The sequence below is a fragment of the Harmonia axyridis genome, chromosome 5 (assembly GCF_914767665.1).
Source record: "Harmonia axyridis chromosome 5, icHarAxyr1.1, whole genome shotgun sequence".
Classification (NCBI taxonomy): domain Eukaryota; kingdom Metazoa; phylum Arthropoda; class Insecta; order Coleoptera; family Coccinellidae; genus Harmonia; species Harmonia axyridis.
This window is the reverse complement of record NC_059505.1, coordinates 36,050,476-36,072,555: the sequence shown is the minus strand read 5'-3', so window position 1 is coordinate 36,072,555 and position 22,080 is coordinate 36,050,476. Positions and strand designations below refer to the sequence as shown.

Here is a 22,080-nt window from a genome sequence, read left to right as displayed (position 1 = left end):
CGAATTGGGTTTTTTATGCGTGAGAACATGCATCGGCCATTAAATGTTTATTCGTATGTAGAAGTGATGTGTTCCAAGTTGGAGTGAAATAGGAATATCAGCTTTGTTAGTACGTATCTTTAGTTGACAAACGTACGTCGTCTCTGAGGGAAGATGCACCCTACAAAGGTTGATACTAACTCAGGCGATACGTCGCAAAGTATTTAGTTTTGTATATACTTCATTATATATCTATATACTCACTCCAACCTTCCCTATGCCTTTTTGAAGTCCTTTGTCATCCCCTTTTCCTAAGATATGTCTTGGCCTACCTTCCCATTTATTCCTAGTCCTTTCCACATCAAGTCTGTCTGGGTATCTAGTCCCAATCCTAGATCTTTCTGCTGCAAAAATCCTTTCGTTCGCTGACAGTAAATTCTTTGATCTTTTTTCCAACCTCCAAACCACACATCCTTTAGTTATCGCACATTTTAGGATTGTGTAGTATATTCTCTTTTTCAGATATTCTCTGATCCCATAGCACACTATTCCATATTGAGATTACCTGGAACTTCCTTTTTCTTTATCACTTCATCCATCAGTGAACTTCAATCCTAAGTACATATTTATATTCCTCACAGTCCTTTATAACTCGTCTATCCTCTTCATCTTCTATAGCTCCCCTTATGCTCAAACATTCGGTTTTCGTGATGTTGAATTCTAGTCCCAATTTCTCATATTCTTCTACGAGTTTTCTAGCCTATACTCAAGGTTTTGGTGACCTTGAGCTGGTACTATTTGGCTTTCAGCATAAAGAAGCAAGTATAAGAGAGTAGCTTTAGATCCTTCTGGAAGTATATCTTGAGTAGATAAACATTTTCACTTGTCTTCCCAATTCAATTCACAAGAGGGAGTGTAAGATTTAAAGAAAACAGAGGAATTTTCAATGAAAAATAGATTTAGCTCGTTTTGTTACAAGTTATTATTATTATTTGAACTGGGGTCGTTGTGGCTCGGTAAGCCTTGCGGCTGCTAAGACATGTAAATCTTTTGTTCTCTACTCTAATCATTCATGAAAACTCAAGAAGGTCGTCTATGGCGTTGATAAAAATGACATCCTCCTTAGGGGCCTTGGCTGTTACCTCTCGGGTATCCAGGATCGGCTTCCCCATATGAATGGTCTTAGGCCAGTCAGCTCTGGACACTTTCATACCATGTGTTCAGCTGTTTCTGCTTGTGATCCACAGAGCCTGCAAATCTCATCTGCTGACTTCCCCATACGGTATAAATGATGTTTTTACCAACAGTGCCTCGTCAGCAGTCCCACCATCACCCGAAGCTCGGCTCGTGACAGCTTCAAGAGCTTTCTGGCGTAGGTAGGTGAAATCATCACGAATTTCTTGGCCTGACCAAGTCCAGGAGTGTTTCTCCAGTGGGTTATCCTATTATTCAACTCCCATTGCTGGACCGCTGCTTTATATTGGTCTTTTCCTAGCCCACAGAAAGGCTCAGGTCCAGCAGGTGTTAACCTTGATGCACTTTTTGCGAGTTCATCGGCTTTTTCGTTTCCGTCAACACCACAGTTCCCTGGTATTTACCGTGTTTCAGTGAATTGATGTAAATAAGAATGGTAGTATTCATACTCATCTGACAAATATAAAGTAAACATAAAGTAAAATTGTCATGTAAGATGAATTTCACGAAACCAATCATTTCATCTTCAATCAATTCCTCAATTTATTGAATTGGAAGCAAGAAAGATATGGAATCCCAAGATTTGAATGAAGAAAATACTAAAAAATTGATTATGCACTTCCCACTTTGGCAAGTTCGCGCCCAGATGGCGACACAGTCTACAACCTAAGTGCAAATCTAGTAATTAGGATTTTCCGTTTTTTCCACTTCAGATATCGCATTTTCGAGAGGAAATTCATCATTATCTCAGTAAAAACGCACCGAACGTTCAATGAATATCTGTGCATAATAGATGCCGTTTCCTATTATGATAGTCGAACGATTGTTTTGCGTAAAAAAAAACAACAACGATGCGTATCTCGGATCCGGATGCAAGGAAGTACCCTCGTTGTTCATGCACGATTCCTCTTCGCTTTTTTCCCGGTCTGGGGAGAGTTGGGAGATGAATCTGACGGCGGAAAATTCTTTTCATTATTCGTGAAACGCTCCAAATGCGCTATTATGAATATTATGATGTGCATTGGTAAATCGTCAGCGCCCGATTTGGTTTGTTATTTCAGAGGAATGATCCTTTGGAATCGTTTCCTGGAGTTTTCACAGTTATATAGTGTGATTAAAATACGAGTATGTAGGGAAAAATCCGTCCATAGTTGTTTTCCTTGGAAACTGGAAAAGTTCTTAGAGTGAATTGCGATGCAGAATTCAGTCGATTATTCTAGTTTGAGATCCGTGAATTATGAAGACTATTAACATGGATATATTCTTGAAAATTTGACATAATGATTTCATGAGATATGAAATCTGCAATAACGCCCCAAAAGCTTCGTCACAAATTTCTCATACAATTTTAAAAAGTAATCTTAGTTTTACTGCAATTTTTCAGATAAGTTTTAGTTGTAAACAACAAAATTCCTATTTTAAATCAAATGTTAAGGTCCATGGTCTTCGGCAATATGCAGTCTTCTGGCTACATTTTACAACCACCCTTGAGAGTTATTAACATAGATAGAGGGAGCATATGTCATTTTTAGTGTACAAATTTTGTCCCCAACATGAACTATCATATTTGACATGAAGCGCGCGGAAATGGAATCATATCAGTGATACGATATTTCACTCAATTCGCAGTTTTCTCCACTTCTTATGTCCCATAGTGAATCAAAGTTTCATATCAACTAAAAATATATTGAAATTCAGAAAACAAACTTTAAGCGCGCCAAACGACGTGAAACAACCGATGACACTAGGAGAGCAAAAGTTGCCAAACCTTGGATTTCAGCAGGTAGTTGCAGAAAATAATTAATATTCTGCTCATTATAAATTCGACAATTAGAAAAAATATCGGATTCCAAATATTCAAATTTGCATATTTAATCGGGAATTACTCAAATAAATATATTTTATTCAATATAATATACATTCATAACGATACAGTAAAATTGTGGATTTGAAAATATATCACTACAACGTAATCTAACCATGTTGGGGACATATAAAAATTGCGTATACACCCTCTATCTATATTTATTACTCTATGGATCGTTCCAACATTGATCTTCCGAATTTCACTAAAAATACGGAGTCTTAATTGTTGCTCGTTTTTTGTTCTTCAACCTTTATACACTATTCTAGACGAAAAAGCTCAAAAATCTTCAACTGGCAGAGTCTGTGGTAAATTTGAGTGTTTGTCTGTTTTAGGCAAGGTATGTTGTGAGCTTTCAACCATTTTTGAGTGTCACGCGCATAATATCAAGAAGCTAAGTCAGGTTAAAACATGATTTCATCATAAAATAAATAAAATTCACCAATTTTGTTAAGAAATCCTGATGTAACATTGACTCTTCAGATTTGCTTCTAACTTGTCCCACATGAGGTTTTGGGAATCCCACCAGTTGATATCGCCCACCAAATTAAAACTTTATCAGCAAATTTGGTCTTTTGCTCGAAAGTCACATTGTCTGGACAATTTCCAATAGTGTCGGTGTAAAATCCATCTTTTAATTCAGGAGTTATTCATGGTGAAGTATTTTCCTGAGGATTTCGAGATAAGAGTTATATATATTTTTTTAAATCACTAGCAAATACGAGAAAACAATAAGGAATTGAAAAAATCATTATTGAACCAAAGTTTCTTTTTTGAACTTTTTTTTGGACTACCAGTAGTCCACCAAAAAAAAAAGATCTGGAGAAATAAAGTGGGCACTGCTCTAGAAAATATACCACCCTGTAGATTTGCATTCAAAATAGGCATATCACGTGATGTAAACTCTAATTTGCAATATCTATGACAAATTTCTGTTGAATATCTTCTGCAGTTTAGATGATATCAGAAAAAACTCGAAAACGAAATGTTTATGGACCCCTGTATATAGGACATTTTGTCTTGAAAATAATCGGAGGAATCTCTAATTTTTTTTGTACCTCCAATTTTGGAACACGCTGTATGTCTGCGAAGCATTCTGTTTTTCGAAAAGTTGGACTATTCGAAGTTAAGGCATCTGCCTAATCAAATCATAATTACTTTCTACGCTGCAATAAATTTCGTGAAATGAACTGTCATTAAAATGGCAAATCATTGAATGAGAGTCCTTTTCAATTTCGAATCGAAATTTTGGCTTTTTTTTTTTAATTTTTCATTTAGTTGAAATACGTGCTAAGACTTTCAAGACATGCGTTATGTTCAATGTTTTCAAAACAACTTTTGGGAGTTTAATTAGTAGTTATGAATTTTTGAATGTTTTTTGGGATTACTGCTCTAACATCGGGTTCAAACTTCACAACGAGATATTTATAGCTTGAGTATTTTTTTCAATAAGAATATTTCACAGTGGAAATTTTTTTTTGATCAAGAAAAAAAGAAATTTATGTCCAGACATATTTTACAATTATTATTGGACTTAACAATGTAGCTTCTCCCGATGAATTATTCAGAATGTAACATATTTGGAATGACCAATGTTCCATAAATGAATTCTCAAAAGAGCTTCAAACATTAGATTGACATTTCAATGAGATTTGTAGTTTTTAGGATTTTCCAGACGACCATCCCGAATCCCCGAATTTCCTTCAAAACCGGCAACGTCGCAGCGCCGTATCACACGCTCTTCTCGTCCACCGCGGGATAATTTTTGATATCGGACGTGTAGCGAGATCAGCGCTTTGCCTAACTCCTTCCAGTCGGTCTCCAGTCGTCCGCTCGAATAGATTCCTAACCAGCGCTCGCGTTTACGATTGTGCCCTTTTTCGTTCGATTAGCGTACGAATTCGGCGTTTCCTCTTTCCGCCGCCTCTATCTCCTATCCCGAAACGGGGACTGCCGCACGGTTCCGTTCTAGGAACTGGAAGTACGTCGTTAACCTCGCGTCTCGCTTCGTTCAGTTGCCGTTGCGGTTCTTAGCGACGCACGCGTTCGTGTAGTTGGCGCGTAAACGTTCTATTGTTTTGGTTTTCGTTCGATCTATTTTTGTTGTTTTCTTTTGCGGTATTGAGATGGGTCTTGGTGGAGACGATCAAGCTGTAAGTTTTGAGTTATGAGATGTTTTCAATGATTTTATTTTCGGAAAACTTTTATTAGTCAAGTTAAGGATCTAAAGTCAAAATTAATATTTAGAAATACAGTAATGTATGGATAAGCCGAACAAAAAGTTGGCAGGACCCGTTCGGCTTATCAAACTCATATTCACAGGTTCATCTTTGTTGTCAGAGCTTTCAGTTTCCTCAGTGACATCAGCTATTATTTCATCATCTTCCTAAAAATAAGTCCCTCAATTTCTCCTAGAAATGTTAGAATTAAACCAAGAAAAAATCAATTCTAATAAAATTTTCAAAAATTGAATATTTAGTATCATCATATCAATATTATATATGTTTTTCTAAACAATTTTTCATTCAAATGACGATTTTTCTCGAATTTCCTTTGGTTCGAGTTCTCCAGCTAAGAGCCAGATTTTTATGAATTATGTTCATTGAATCTCAAAAACTTAACACATAAGTGTGAAACTGAAACTGAAAATATATATCAATATATCGCTTGTAGAGAAATAGTTTTCAATATGATCTACGCAATTACTACCGAACAGCGTTTGTCTATAGCTTATAATCTGTGATTTTGGTCTAGATGACCTGGGTTCGAGTCCTCATGTTTCGATTACATTGTTTTTACATTTTGTCAAATGGTTTTATTAATGCTCAGATATTATGAGTTTTTATATTATTTATTTTATATTATGGTGGTGTGTTGTTCCACAAGTTCGTGAAAAAACATCTTGAGAGCTTTTGTTTTTCAAGAACAAGAAGAAAATAGTGCCAATAAAGTGAAAGTGAGGGAGTCCAAACACTCTAACTAGTCTTAGTAATATAGTAATTTTCCAATAAGAGGTTTTATTATGAATAGCCCATTATCTGGAAAGCTGTCACTTAGAAGCAGCCATCTTCTGACATTTGATAAGTTAAAACTACGCTATACTTAAAATTAAACGATACATGCTTCAACAACGAATTGGAATTGTTAAAATTCGCTACAAAAATAGTAACAATTAAACATTTTGCAGTCACATTTCGCATAACTAGAGCACTTTGGGTTGTTCTTCTCAATAGTGAAATTGGTGGTGGAAAAATTTGAGCTGTTGGGACAAGTTTGTGATGTGATGAATGGAAACGGCCTCTCCATCCTCATCGTGTCACTGTTCGGTGCAGTTTTTGGGCTGGTGGTGTGATCTGTGATTACTTACTCGAAAATAGGACTTGTGCAACTGTTACGGTAAATGAATTGCTACTGAAAAATGTTTATGGCCGGAATTGATATTTATGTGGACGACGTTCATTTTTAACAAGACGGCAGTACGTGTCACACAAGCAACAAAACAATTGCAATTTTGCAAGAAAAGTTTCCTGGTCAAATTATTCCTTGAAGAGAAGATCACAATTAGCCACCGATATCTTGTGATTTAGCTCTTTTAGACTTTTTTTGGGGGGCACGTGAAAGATAAGGTCTATGCCAATGCTCCACAATCTATTCAAGATTGAATTGGTGCAGTTATCGAGGCCATAAAGACGCAAATGTGCTAAGTGGTCATGGAAATTTTCATGTAAAGGATATGATGCTTCAAACGTAGACGTGGCGGTCATTTGGCTGATATCGTTTTCCATTGTTAATGGCATACCTTCTTTACAATGAAGTAAACATGCAATGATTTCCATTGAAATATTCTCGTTTTTTTACATCAGAATGAAACATCTTATTGGAAAACCTTTAGTTATTGAAATTTGATTTAATTTCGCTGTCTACGATAATGGTAATATGAAGTAGAAGTTGATGAATTTGAAAATATAAATTCTTAATATGTTTAACAAAACTGTGTATATCAGTGAGATCAAATATTGAGTTTTTCCAACGAGTTGAACTTTTCCATAAAATAAATACTCAACCGCAAAGCTTTACGACTATGTTATGCAATAATAGTTGGTAATTGACAAGGTAAATGAATTTCTGTGTTTCGAAACAGTGAGCATTGTTGTAGTTGACTGACCGTCAGTTCTAATACTGTCTTTTGATAATGATTGGCTAGTAAATTTACTAAGACCAAAAAACCAACTCAGAAGAAGTGGACAATTTTAGATGATATATTTATCAAATGGATTCATTCCAAAAGTCAAAAGAACTACTTGAAAAGACTGTGGGTGGTCAATAACCTGTAAGTACTTAACAAAATGACACAAATTCAATTTTTCTTCAATGAAGACCCGCATTCATTAATGAACGTTTTCCAAAAGAACATACTACGGTCCACGAAATTTTTCGTCTAAATCAATTGATCCCAATCTCTAACTTATCAGCAGTGCGTCATCGTCATTGCCATGATTATTTCCCGCTGCATTGAATATTTTTATTATGACTAATTTCTTAGTCACCACTTATGGTCTCGAAAACAATGTTCCTTGAGAAGTACGAATTGGTCGACTCGAATCCCGATAGTTTTTCTATTTGGGATAATATTTGGTGTGTACCGAAAAAAAAAGTTGGGCCAAATAGGAAATGTTTGCATGGAATGAATGAATAATCGTTATTTATGGAAGAGTGGCACGATTGGAATGAGTAAGATGCATGCGATCGACCTTCAAACTGTAATAGGAATTCGTTGGAATTCTCAGGAATATAGGTATTTTATGAGAGGTATTGTGCAAATGGAATCTGAATTTTTCGAGGTTATGCGAAATACCTTCTCGAAAAGAATGAAGTTGTTGGATAGGTTTAGTGTTGACATTTTTTTTAAATATTATTGAACATATAGAAAAAATTCGCTCGCCACTGTACTCGAATGCCGCGACAAACTCAAGAGGGTGGTCCTGTATGAAAAAATAATATATAGTTTTTATTGCTCTGAAACCGTTCGAGATATTCAAATGATATTTGTTGGATTCCAAGACACATGCAATTAAGAATTTCATGTTCATCAAAAGCTAATGATCACTTTCCTTTAAACGAAATGGTACGCCAATGAGTTATTTCGAACTGAAAGTTATTTTCGAATTCTTTGTTCAATTTGTGATTTTAAATCTCTTATGACTTTTTTCTCGCAAAAGTCATGCATTGTCATGCTGTAAAATCACTTTATCTTGTCTCTCGTTGTATTGCGGCCGTTTGTCTTTCAATGCTCTGCTCAAATGTTTGATAACGATCGCCTGTGATCGTTTCAGTCAGTTTCAACAACTCATAATACACTACGCCGAGCTGGCCCCACTAAATACTGAGCATGACTTTGGAACCGTGAATATTCGGTTTGGCCGTCAACGTGGAAGCATGGCTGAGATATCCCCATGATTGTCTGCGCTTGGGATTATCGTTATGAACCAATTTTTCGTCTCCAGGTAACAATGCGATGCAGAAACCCTTTCCTTCTTTTCCTGCAAGCAGCTGTTCACAAGCAAACAAACGCCGTTCAACATCTCTCGGCTTCAACTCGTATGGTACCCGATTTCCTTGTTTCTGAATCATTCCCAAGACTTTCAGGCATTATGGAATGGCTTGTTGCGTCAATGCCAATGATCCTGCCAATTCTTGTTGCGTTTGACACGAGTCTTGATCAGGTAATGCCTCCAATTCTGCATTTTCGAAAACCTTCTCTCTTCCACCGCCATTCTGGTCGTCGACGTCAAAATCACCGTTCTTGAAGCGTTGAAACCACTCTCGATACGTTTTTTCACTAATAGCGGCCTCACCATAAGTGTTCGAGAGCATTCGATCAGCCACAGCCGCAGTTTTCTTCATAATTAAGCAGAAAATTAAAACTTCCCGCAAATGACGAGAATTTGGCTCGTAAGCTGACATGTTTAATCGAGAATAACTTTATGATGCAGACACTAATCGACTAATATTTCGATGGCGTTATGTTTACTTATACCTAAGCATATTGTAAGACATCTACGATCTATTTATTATGACTACCACTTACTGCCACAGCCATCTATTGTTAAACGGCGGAAACAAAGTTGTACACCTAATAGATCCACAGGGGATATCTCCATGGGGCCAAATGAAATAGACAGGATTTGCAAAGCACAATGAGACGTTTAGAATAGCGGTTCTCTAGGACCACCATCTACCTCCCGTATATGACGAGAATTTGGCTCGTAAGCTGACATGTTTCGAGAATAACTTTATAATACAGACACAAACCGACTAATATTTCGATGGCGTTATGTTTACAAATACCTAAGCTCACTGTATTACATCTATGATCTATTTATTTCGACTACCACTTACCGCTACAGCCCTCTATTGCAAAACGGCGGAAGAAAAGTTTTAGACTAATAACGTCAAATTAATGAATTATTATTGAAGTTGATTAGTACTGAAATAGCATCGAATAAAATAAGGTATGTAACACCCTTGAAGAACCCCTAAATCATCGTCAAAAACTACAAGATCTATCCGCCCTTTTACTCAGAGATGACAAAGAATATTGCTACCAACGATGACCCTGACATGTCATCGGATTCTAGGCAATTTTGACGCTACAGGCTAAAGAGTTATGTCATACAATCTGGCGGATTAATCAGACCACAAGGCGCGATAACAATGATTACACTACACTTCCTGTACTGTGATACGGACAGCTGGTCAATCGGCGGCTAACCGGCGAGTTGTGGATTGGTAAACATTGGACCAGATCGACGATTCGTGAAAGTGAAATCTGGGCTGATGAAATGCCGATATCCGACGGTGTTGCAGATGTTTGGGGAAAACGAAAGTGATAGTGGTCGATGAGTTGACACTATCTGAATAGCAATTTGGAGATATACAGGGCGAGCTGTATAAATTGACTGAAATTTTCGAGAAACTACTAAAAATATGAGGAAAGCGCGTTGACATGTAGTTAGAAGCTTTTGAGTGCATGTTTATTTATAAGCCAAAGAAAAATGCATCTTGCAGGTGTTCTCCAAGAGTGCAATTGGCGCTGACTTCACGTGGAAGAGGAATGAAATTGTTATTCTTCATTTTTCACTGAAATATTAGGCCTTTTTTCGATATTCTCTTTGAATTTTGTACGTTTTTGGTGAAGCAAAAATTTTGTACCAAGCTCGACATTGATATTTCCATTTCTGAATATAGTACATTTTATTGCAGCATTAAGATTTATTATTATCTTCCTAGAATTATCTTCTTTTCTATTATTGTATTATTTAGTTGATTTTTTTTCCCTAATTATGACCTGTTTTCATTTTGTTATTTACAACAATTTTGAGAATAAATATCTATCTATCTATATTAGTAAACATTTGTAAGTCAGTATAATATCTTGAAATTTAACCATTAACCGACCCACTGGCTTATGTTCCAACGTATTGGGTTTTCTTTTACTTAACATAAAAAAGTTCTTGGAATTCAAATGAGCATATGCAAAATAAGTGATTGTTTAATTCATGATAACTCTTTTCATTTTAATCCGATTTGGCTGAAACAAAGCTTGAATATTGATCTAGATGAGCTGAATATCTGTAAAAAACTAATAATCACTTTAAATACTGAATTCGAATAATTCTATTTCTATAATTTCCGGGAAAATGATTTGTATGGTTAAACCAGTCAGCCACATTTTTAAATTGGAATGAAATCTCATCCGACAGCTCAAATTACGAACGTTATTACATTTTGCAATCTTTGCAATCCCCTCACATCCTTATTTAGATAATGTGCTTCTAAACATCCTGTATTCGCTGTAATTATCTCACGCTCACTCTTAAATAAGCAACATACTTGATAAGATACGTAATTTCAATTTAGTTGAACGGAAAATCAACTTTAATGGAAAAGCATTTCTTAAAGTCGGGAGCTTTCGTTTATTCATGCGCAAATTGTGTTCTTGGAAGCCACACAACTATACAGGGTGAGTCTTTGACTTGTACATATATTTCAACCGAAGATTCCCGAGGTCAAAAGAAACACTTTTTTCCTTTATAGTTTTTTCCGATTCGGCGCGGTTACAAAGATACAGGCTGTTGAAAATCGATGAAAAAATGTGATTTTCAGCTATATCTCGTAAATGGTTCTATAGAAGGAAATGATTTTTGAAATATAGCTTTTCCTTGATGTGATACATCTTCTCCGAACACAAGATTCCCTACACATCTTTTAGTTTCTTCATTATGAACATTACATCACATAAAAATACCAGAAATTCGAAGAACCCAACTCTTAAAAGTAATTTGAACGTTCATTGGACAATATTTGGCCAATTTGGAAAATAAAAGTACTCTTCATATTTTCTCCTACAAAGCTCCGTTTTCGAGTAACTTGATCTTAAAAAAAAAAAATTATCTGTGAAATTCGAAAAATTGGGTACTTTGGCTAAATGCAACTCTGTTCTGTTGTGGAAAAAAAACCACAGAAATGAATATTTACTATGATGTCATGTCTCAGATTTTAGAAATGAAGTACTAGCCAACTTGGTTTGAAAATGAAGTTATTTGAATAAGCTCACCTCAACTCTTCTATTTGATTACAAATTACTGAGCTTTGACACAGCTCTTATAAAAAGTAGATACTTCATTAAAATGAATATCCTATTTTGAAAAGTCCAGATTTCCCATAAAGCCCATGTTTAAAAAAGTTTTCACAAAATAGTCCCATTATAATGACAACAGTCAATATCCCACTAAAGACTGCTGCTATCGAACAATACTGTATTCTTCGAGAGTACATACTAGACAAATTTTCATGTGATTGAGATTAAATACTTTTATTCTTTTGCTATTCCATAAATTCATCCTAGAGCATATGATTGACATACTTCCAAGAGTGCCATAATTGTTTTAATATGAAAACAAATAGGTGAGTTGAAAGAAACAGGATAATATTCAACTGTGGATATTTATATTGAATACTTCTCATTTATTTTCAATGGCAAAATCAAGAAGAATCAAGTAGTAGAGTTGGCTATAATGTAGGTACATATTATAGAACAAATTTGATTACAAGTGGAGTCTAACATTTTCCATTGATTACAGAGCCATAAAACTTCATTTCCATATTTTCACACTGATGGCTCCAAAAATATTGAAGCAGATCATTATTTTTATTTTTATGAGATAGTTGGAACAAATCAAATGCTTCATTTCATAAAGGAATTACTTTCTATCAGAATGCACACTTATTTATTTTGTATCCACACAATTATTTTGGAAATTGTTTTTAAATTTCTTGAAAATATGTATGGAACTTCAATATTCTGTTGGGTTTCTTCAAATCTTCGATGATTTTCATTTTATGCAAATATCATAAGACAATAACAGTGTAAACTGTAAATGAATATTTTACATTTTAGGTTAGAAGTTAGAACACAGATAATTCGAATTGCTGTGTTTAAATTTGCAACACTCGAAATTTGAGGTTCAAACTTAAAACCACAGACTACTAGTCTGTCTTAGAACTGTCACAGATGAATATTATTTATTTGAGAATATAAGGTTAAATTGCAATTCTACGAAATTGAAATAAACAACGATATATTATAAATGCGATATAATAAATGAATGGATATGAATTATGAATATCAGAGCTAAGCTAATATGGGTGGTAGCGAGCTCAATTCGTTATGATTATCGAAAATGAAATAGAAAATCAAGAGAAAAATATTTAATCTTTATCGTCAGTGAAATTGGAATAACTCATTTATTGTATTATAAATACTACTTTCTCAACAAATGGAATGTTAAAAGTGAGTTTATGATGGTTTTTCCAATTTAGTAGCTTATTTCCAAGTTTCAAATTGTAGATCTTATAATTGCGAAAACTTCGGTGTTCCGGTTACCAGGGGTGAATTAGCTCATTATGAAAATTTAAAATGGCTATATCTTTTTAACAGGGCCGAATCGGAAAAAATGGTAAATGAAAAAAGTGTTTCTTTTGACCTTAAGAATCTTCGGTTGAAATATATGTACAAGTCAAAGACTCACCCTGTATATAGAAATTTTTGTGCCCTCCAATTGGCACATGCATAACACCAATGACTTCATGTCACTACTTTTCTAATTTTTTTTCTATATTCTCCTCAGATTTTTTTATGGTACCCCATCAACATGAAAATTTTTCACGAAGCTTGGAGTTACCCATAGAGTAATGAACATAGATAGAGGGAGTATACGCAATTTTTACATGTCCCCAATATGGTTATATTACGTTGTCGGATTGTAATATATTTTCAAATCCACAATTTTGCTATATCATTATGAATGTATATTGTAGTGAATGAAATATATTTATTTGAGTGATTCTCGTTTAAATATGCTAATTGTCTAATTTATAATAAGCAGAATATTGAATATTTATTATTTTTTGTATCTACCTGCTGAAATCCAAGGTTTGGCAACTATTGCTCTCCTAGTGTCACCGGTTTCACATCGTTTGGCGAGCTTGGAGTATTTATTTCAATATATTTCGAGTTAATATGAAACGATGATTCACTTTGGACATAAGAACAAGAAGTGCGTTCTTTATGGAGAAACTAACGAATTGAATGAAAGATCGTAATACTGATATGTTTTCATTTCCGCTCGCTTCATGTCAAATCTGATAGTTCATGTTGGGGACAAAATTTGCTTACTGAAAATGACATATGCTCCCTCTATCTATGTTTATTACTCTGAGGAGTTACCTTATTATTTGAGCATTACTTGATGAAAATATTTTTGGTAACACATGGTCCGAGTAACTAATATTGAACAAAAAATTGTCCTGCTAAATATCTCATTCCATCAATATTTTGAGTGATTTAAGTGATGGTGTCTTTTTCATGTAGAAACCGAAAATGTGAACGAAGAAATTTCCTATTGAAAGAACGAAGGTAGGACCTACCCAGGAAACTGATCACCCTGTGTATCCAAAATATTTCTATTACGCAGTGCTCAAGGTAACTCTATAAAAAGTTTCAGGATCTTGCATATTCCAACCGATCGATTTTTTAGTCATGGAAATATTAGATATTTTTTTCCAACATTCTTCTTGAATTGATGACATGGTTCTGATGATGAGATTGTTTGAAATTTCACATGGAGCTTGATATTATTATATCTTATCACCAATATAGAAATTTATGGAATAATACGACATGAATGGCATATGTATTATGTATAAGAGTTTATTCAACATAATTCCCAACCAAGCAATGTCAATAATTCAGAATAGACAGACCTAGATGTCAATTTAAATATTAATTAATCGATTAAGCTTCATTGAAAACTACAATCTCATTTATTTCATATCTGTCATTATTTCTCAAGTCTAAATTATACGAAACACCTTCAAGATTTGATCGCACACGGTGTAAACATTTCAAATGCACAAAGGACATGAATAATCCATTCAAATTCATCTGACGAAAGTCGACAACGCGACATTTCCAAATACCCAAAGTACACAAGGAGTTTCTCAGCGGAATTTCATTGTTCGAGCGCTTTGGTTTCGTCACGAATATCCCTCTTATCTTCTTTGATCTCGCACGAGTCTTTTTCAGTTTTTCACAACATAGAGCCCTCCACAGTCCGTCAAGCACGCGCTTCAAAACCGACCGTGTGTGCGCGCTTTAGCTGTTACGAAATCTGTCCACGCTACGCCGTACGATTTTGCGTTTAACCTTGTGAATGTGTAAACGAGATCTGATCGGGAAATCTGGGTGTAAGTTGCGGAATTGGACCGTGCTATCTTGTAGATCTTTGGGTTTGTTTATTTTCTGATAAACTAGGTTGAACTGTTTACTACGGTGGACAAAAGAGCATGAGAGTGTGTTTTTAAAAATACGCTCGGTCTACATTCGTCTATCGTTGTATTTATCTTTGTGGTTGTGTGTCTGTGGTTGACAAATGACGTGAGGTTTATGACATTCACGTTGGTAGGTTAGAAATTCCAGTGATTTTGGTTTTTAGGGGGAATTGTTAGCAGTAATTATTTGTGTTTACCTATTCAATTTACTCAAAATTACTTCAACTGGCCATTGGAATTGAAAAAGTAGTAATAACTCCTGCAGAGATAGATTTGTCGTTACCTTATTGTTATTCTTAGTACAGTTCGATTTAGAGCTAACAATCATGTTCTACTTGTAAGTCATAGGAATATGTGAAGTTCTTGGATTTTCAATCGTTTCGTGCAATGTCAATGATTGAAAAACCTTTTATTCTTCTATTTTTTCCTAAAAATAACAGGGTTTTCATATACCTAATTTCGCAACTGAATATTTTTTAATTTTCTTATCAGGTGTCGTGTTACTTCGATTCTCAAGTGCCACTAAGTTCTTCCGACAAAATTTTAGACTTAATGGGTTAATATGTATATTTCTTACCACGTTTGTGACATAATACCTGTCTCGCATCTAATACTCCTGAATTTCATGAACTTCATGAATAGTGTGAATTAAAAGATCCACCTGTGTGCTGGCCTCATCTTCAGCTGAATATGTTCCTCCCCATCCCAGGATACCTACCATAAATCATTTGAGATCCAACCAGCTCCTCATACATCATATACATGTCTCCTCGTTATTTATGTAGATATTCGAATATGTATACATGAACATTCTTGACAAGAAAACTTTTTCGATATTTTTGTGTTACTTTATGCGATAATTTGTTGAATAGATATAACCAGATCCACAAGTAAATCAGACGAGTAGTAGTAGTAGTAACTGTTGTTTTTGTTTATTACCTCTAAACAATAAAAGATTGCATTTGCATTTTCGAACAAATTCATAAAGGGTTCTCCAATAGAAATTACAAATTGAATTTATGATGGTCATACCTAATAGCAACACTGTATTTTTTGCTGACATTTCTTATGTCATTTCACTAGGTCATGCCATTTTAATGGAAAAATGCTTCAACACTGTTAAGAAATATCGAGTCTGGCTACGCAAATTCAAACTTCCTTTTTATTTTTTTGTTTAAGTAGTAGGTTGGTGACAGAATTATTAAATAACCTGTTACTTTGTACAGTTGTTATGTGAAATCATCAATTGAGTTTTGTGAAAACCTGAATCCTGTTTGATAAGTATCGTACTATTATTATTTAATCATGCTGATACTAACACTCTACATAGGGTACAACTGGCAATATCTGTAGAAATTGTTTAATATAATTTAAAATACTCAAGTGATAGTTTCTCATAACAACTATCAACAAAGTTATTTGACAATTATGGTTCCAGCCTATCACTTAAACAAAAAAATAAAAAGTTCAAATTAGCTAGACACGATATTTTGTAAAGTGTAAGTAGTAGGCTGGAGCTAGAATTGTAATAGTATATTGTGCAACAAGTGGGGAAAGTCCAACTTTTCTCGCGAGTGTGGAAGTTTGTGGCACGAGCCTGAAAGGCTAGTGCCGCAAACACACGAGCGAGAAAAGGACTTTCGCCACATGTTGCACACTATACTTTTCCTACAACTGCACAAATTTCAATAATTCAAGTAATGGACTTGATTCAAATCAAAATTTCCTTCGTTGACAGTATGTGCTAATTTATTGCGTTTCCATAGAAACGACTCAAAAGCGCAATTTCATTGGTCTAACCCTGTATAACTCTTCAGCCTTGTTCATCTTTAGCTGTTGTAGGTAACGAAGCGTAAAAAACGTAACATCTCCTCATCTAAAACAATCCAAACCAATTCCCCAATCTTCGTTCAATCCAAACACCCGCATTCCTTCGCTTTCAACGTAAATGTTGACTGTCAGTCAACAGTAGCGTCGGTTTAGAAGTTTAGACGTTAAGCCGCGCAACATTAAGTTTGTTGTTTGTAAACATGCCACTTCTGAGGGATCGTTGACCTGTCACTAATTGTGAATCATCGTAACAAAGTGCATGGTGAAATTCGATATGCAAACGGAATTAGAACAGAAGGAAGAAGAAATTCGATCATAACATCACGATTGCCGATTTCGAATCGCTTGTAATGACAACTAAAAGATGTATTTGAGTAATAGAAACGCGCTTAATGTTTGGCTTTTTCATGGTTTCTCGTCTGTGAAATCGATATCCGGAATTAGTGTGTGCTACCAGCTTTATGTTGAAGGGGATTCAGAATAGTTATTTGGATTATTGCTTTGATGATGGACTAGTTGGTCCGATACTTAATAATCTCAAGAAGTTTTCTGATAAGCTTGTGTCTTCGTTGTTGCTGATCTACGATTTGATTCTGTCAGTTGTATTTCATATTTTTCTTTGATCATTGATTTTTTCATCTTTAAAATACCGCTAATGAATTCACTCATTTTATCAGAGGGTTTCTGATTACTTTGGTGAAATTTGATTTAAAATAGTTATAATATTCTACATACAAATCATTTAGGGATTATGGAATATCAACTTATGCCCTATTTTTATTTTCAGGATTTGACAACGAAGTCTTCCATCACCCACTGCGCAATCGAAGAATTAAAATCGAAGTTAATACATAAGGAAACAGGTGAGATTTGATCTATTTACGTCCTTTTCATATGATGTGTGTATGGTTATTCAACTTTTCAGTTTTTATTTTATTATGTTCATGCAATTACTAAATTATTTACCAATTGGATCATTGGATGGCACAATGCTTCCTCATCCTTATCTTCTTAAAAGAATCAGCCAATTTACTCACCGTATATTTGAAGAAGCTGAAATATGTGAATAATTTATGTTTCAACCCAAATCTCCATACCAAATGTTATGAAATTCGGATAAGTAGAACGCGAAATATATACATTCCAAGAATTATATGTCTGCGCTTGAGCGAGGCGCATAGTTTATCTCAAAGGAGTGGGGCAACTATGCAGCGTGAATTTTGCAGTTGTACCAGGTTTTTCACTATAATTTGACCCCTCTTTTAACTTTGTTAATAAAACAGGTACAAAAAGATGTTTTCTACAAAAGTTTCACGAAATCGACTAGTGATTTTCAAAATGATTTCACAAAACGAAATATATACAGAGTGGGCAACATATTGATTGCAACTTCATTTTTTCAAATGGAACACCCTGTATATTTTGCTATATTTAACTACCTCTTTTTCCTCTGATTTCGAATATATAACATATGTTTGGCCTATCTCTCTTATTCTGAGTACCACACAGTTTCAAATTTTAAGAATCACCTGGCATGCTCAGTAATCAGTTTTCAAGTGGTAGGCTGCGATAACTCAAAATCATCTTACCCCTTATTATTGATGTTAACTTAGCTAGCGAAACGAGCGTAAAATGATGGTTGAAAAAATTCTTAGGACAACATTGTGGTTATTCCAGCTCTTACCTAACCTAACCTGTACTCTGTACGTCAATATTTATCTTAGAATTATTGGTAGAGGTAACACCCTGATGAACCTGCATGTTTTGTAGATTATTAACCTTTAGATACTGATGACACCTTATCTAGCGAAATCAGCGTTGAATAATAAGTAAAAAAATCAACATTATGGTTGTTCCAGCTTTCACCTAACCTAACCTATAGTCTGTACGTCTGTATTTATCTTAGAATTATTGGTAAAGGTAGAACCCTGATGATTCTGAATGTCTTGTAGATTATTAACCCCTATTACTGATGACACCTTAGCTAGGGAAACGAGCGTCAAACAATAATTAAAAAAATCTTAAGGGCAACAGTGTGGTTGTTCCAACTTTCAACTTCTCTTAATCACACGCTAATCTGTCAAGATCCTACTCATCTGATAGCTAATATTTCACCACTTCTACCCTACCGAATTCAATTGAACCAACGACGGAAATCACCCCAACCACAGACGGCACACGTGCGCCTCTTCTCCCACAGAAACAAGACGCCTTCTAGATGTTGCACTTGCACATTTTTATCAGTCGGTTTTTCGAACGGCGGCCAGCTGCGACGTAACGTATAATTTTCAATTACGTGACGATCCGTGTGTAGGGTAAACAGTAAGAAGCGCGGCTTGTAAACCGAGCTTTCCCAGTCTGAAATAACGATCGGGTGTGAGATGACGATGAGGGCATGCATGTACGTGCTTTTCATGTGTTAATCCATTATGTTATCGGGAAAAGATCTAGGCGCTTGATTGCTGTGGGAGCTATTAGGTTTGATAGTTCCGATGATCTTTTTACGGCGGCGTGAAAACTGAAAGTTTAAGATTGATGGGTTTTAGTTTTGATGGTTTCTGAAAGGAATAGTCTATAGGACAGTGGTAGAGAATCCAATTGGAGCTGGTTCTTTGAATAATAACACAGAATAATATGTGTTAACCCATTAGGGCTAGATTTTTTATATTTATAGAATATGCAAGGTCTCTTTCAAATATGAAATAAGTTGAAAAACACCAAATCTAAATAGAAAAAAAATGTTCTTATTATTCCATATTGCTTGACAAAGAGTTAATATTATGTGTATTATGTTAAACATTGATTTTTTCATTTGAAAAGAATTTTTCACAGAAGTTGAATTGGGTCTTCAGCTTCTTCTTTTAACCTTTCGGCGCTTCAGCCTCATCTTCATCTCCTTCGCTATATTCTCTCTCTTCAGCCTCCTTTGGAGGAGCTGCTGATTCTTCATCATCTTCTGGTTTTTCAATTTCTTCTGCCGTTGCCTCTTCTTCTTGAACTTCCTATATTTCTTCAGTCAGTTCTTTTCCAATTACTTTCTTTTTTAGACCTTCGCTAGCTTGAGCTCGATATTCTTCAGGATTATAGCCCATTTGTATCAATAATTGGTGAGTTCCTTCTTCTGGGTCAATATGTATCTGTGGACATTCAAAACTATAAGCTACTACTAAATTGTTTGAAGGTGGAACATCAATGATTCTTCCTTTATTATTATCTAAATTCTACCAGAGCTTCAGGTTTCTGAGGGTTATTCGTCATCAGAACTCTAGTCAATATTTCTTTCAGTTCCTGGACCGATTTGAATTTTACTGACAGTTTTTTTTATCTTACTTCTAGTTCTCCATACCGCTCTGACTTCACCATCGAAAGTTTCGAAATCTTCCAGCTTTTAAGTACAGTTTTGGCACTTTTTGTACTCCTTTACATCTATTTACAAGGTCTCATATTTCTTGAACAGCATCAATTCTTCATTTTCATCTGGTTTTTCATTCAACCAGTTTTGGATCCTTCGAATTTATCTTTTCACAATCTATTTGAAAATGGATTACTTTTCCATTGCTTCTAGCACTATAGTAAATCCGGCTCGAAGGACCAAAAAATGATGGAGAAATTTAGTTGTTTTCCTCAACAATTAACAATAACCAATTTGTCTAAGAACGTGCTATTATAAGTGAGTAATATACAATTCTCCAACTACCACAGAATCATGTGCCACTTGACCGCTCTTAAATTCTTGTGGGTCACCTTCCAAATGAAAAATGACCAGCGTTGAAATATTTGGCGGGTCTGTTTTATATGGACTACCTTTTTTTTAATGCAGGGAAATCCACCTTATGGACACCGAACAAATCTCGACAAGTGTAAAACACCTGTCTGCACCTATTGGGTAGTGTGAGGCTCTTTCTGAAGGGCATACTCACTAAAAACCTACATTACACCTCCACCGAACCTGTAGAGAAAGGTCCAAGAACGCCAACCTTCTTCTAACGGGTTCAGCCTCTGTGCGGCCAACTCATCAAGAATTTGGTACTCTACGGCAGAATGTTCTTCTTGTTTCACGCTGTCCTGCCCTAGTGTAGGGTGGGATAAGGCAGGATCAATTCGTTGAAGGTGGTAGAGTCATTCAACAGGTAGCCTTAAAAGCGTGAGACAACTAGCCATCAATGATCTCCCTCGTTCCGTGGTTTCCCCCATAGCTCTGATTACGGAACTCAAGCCTGAGGTAGTTCCCCGCAGATACTTGGTCGGCAAGCCTCCTCCCTTAGAACTTATCACCAAGAGGAGACGCCTCTTGACCCTGGTCTAGCAACCTTTACGAACTTGCACAACTAACGCAAACCCTCACAGTTTAGGATCAGCATCAGTTTGTGCAGGGCAGTTACAAGGATTGGGTAAAGGGAATTGAGTACTTTTGACTGAGAGCAGTGGGGTTGGGCAGAGCGCTAACATACTTTTTTGTTATCCCCGTTTCCTAAGATTCGAGGACATTAAAGTCATAGTTACTCCTCGAATAGTGTACCAAGAATTACACTCTAGGTCCTAAACTGGCGCCCGCAGAAACATAAGTAGCCTCTATTCTACCACGTACTCACAGCCAAATGTTAGCACATTTTCTGGTCAGTCTTAGTTTTACTGTCTACTTACAAGCCCTCCGACCACGACAAGGTGCTGACCTCGGAAAAGTATGTGGACTACCCTGTATTTAACAAAGTTGACTTAGTTACATCAACGGATCCGGCAAACAAAAATAGGCGACATTTATAATCTTTACATTGAAACCCTTGGGAGTCTTAATTATTAGCTTCTTTTTCTCATAATTTTAAAAATCATTAAGGTAGTGCCCTTCTCTCTAAAACAATCAACCAGCACGACCTGACCCCGCGCCTCAACCCCTAAACAAATCACCGCCCATCTCAGATGCCGGCCATTTCCAATAGCGCGAGACCTTTCGCCCTTTCACCTACTCCGTGACGCCATCGGTGACGTCACCGTCGTAAACTCGGCGCGCTGATTTACTGCACGGGACATTAGCCGGACCGGGCAATCATCTGATGGACGGGAGAGGGCGCCACCTTCGCCCGTTCGTGACCGATGGGGGGCGGCGGGCGGCTCCTTCTTCTTCCGCGTGTAGTCGAAACGGCCGTCCGGCCGTCCGCTCGGAGCTTTTGACCTACGTGTCGAGGCGCGGATGCAGGCCTTGAACCGATATAATATCTGAGCGCGCTGCTAACGGGCTTAGGTATTATTAGATTAATGGGTTGCGCGATTATTCCGGATTAGGTGCAGGAAGTCGTTCGATCGGTCGGAAGGTGCGACGCAAG

At 36.0% G+C, this 22,080-nt stretch overlaps 1 protein-coding gene across 7 annotated transcripts in view; it reads left to right on the top strand.

The window, feature by feature from the left end:
• Positions 1–22,080, top strand: part of LOC123681070 (protein FAM107B) — a 91,829-nt gene that overhangs the window by 51,549 nt on the left and 18,200 nt on the right. For 5 of the 7 annotated variants that reach the window (XM_045619263.1, XM_045619265.1, XM_045619264.1 and 2 more), the window contains exon 2: positions 17,547–17,622. In XM_045619263.1, coding sequence (XP_045475219.1) covers positions 17,547–17,622 — 76 coding nt within the window. Of the gene's footprint in view, positions 1–4,854; positions 5,191–15,029; positions 15,060–17,546; positions 17,623–22,080 lie in introns of those variants that run through there. The other 2 variants (XM_045619266.1, XM_045619267.1) reach the window with 2 other exon arrangements.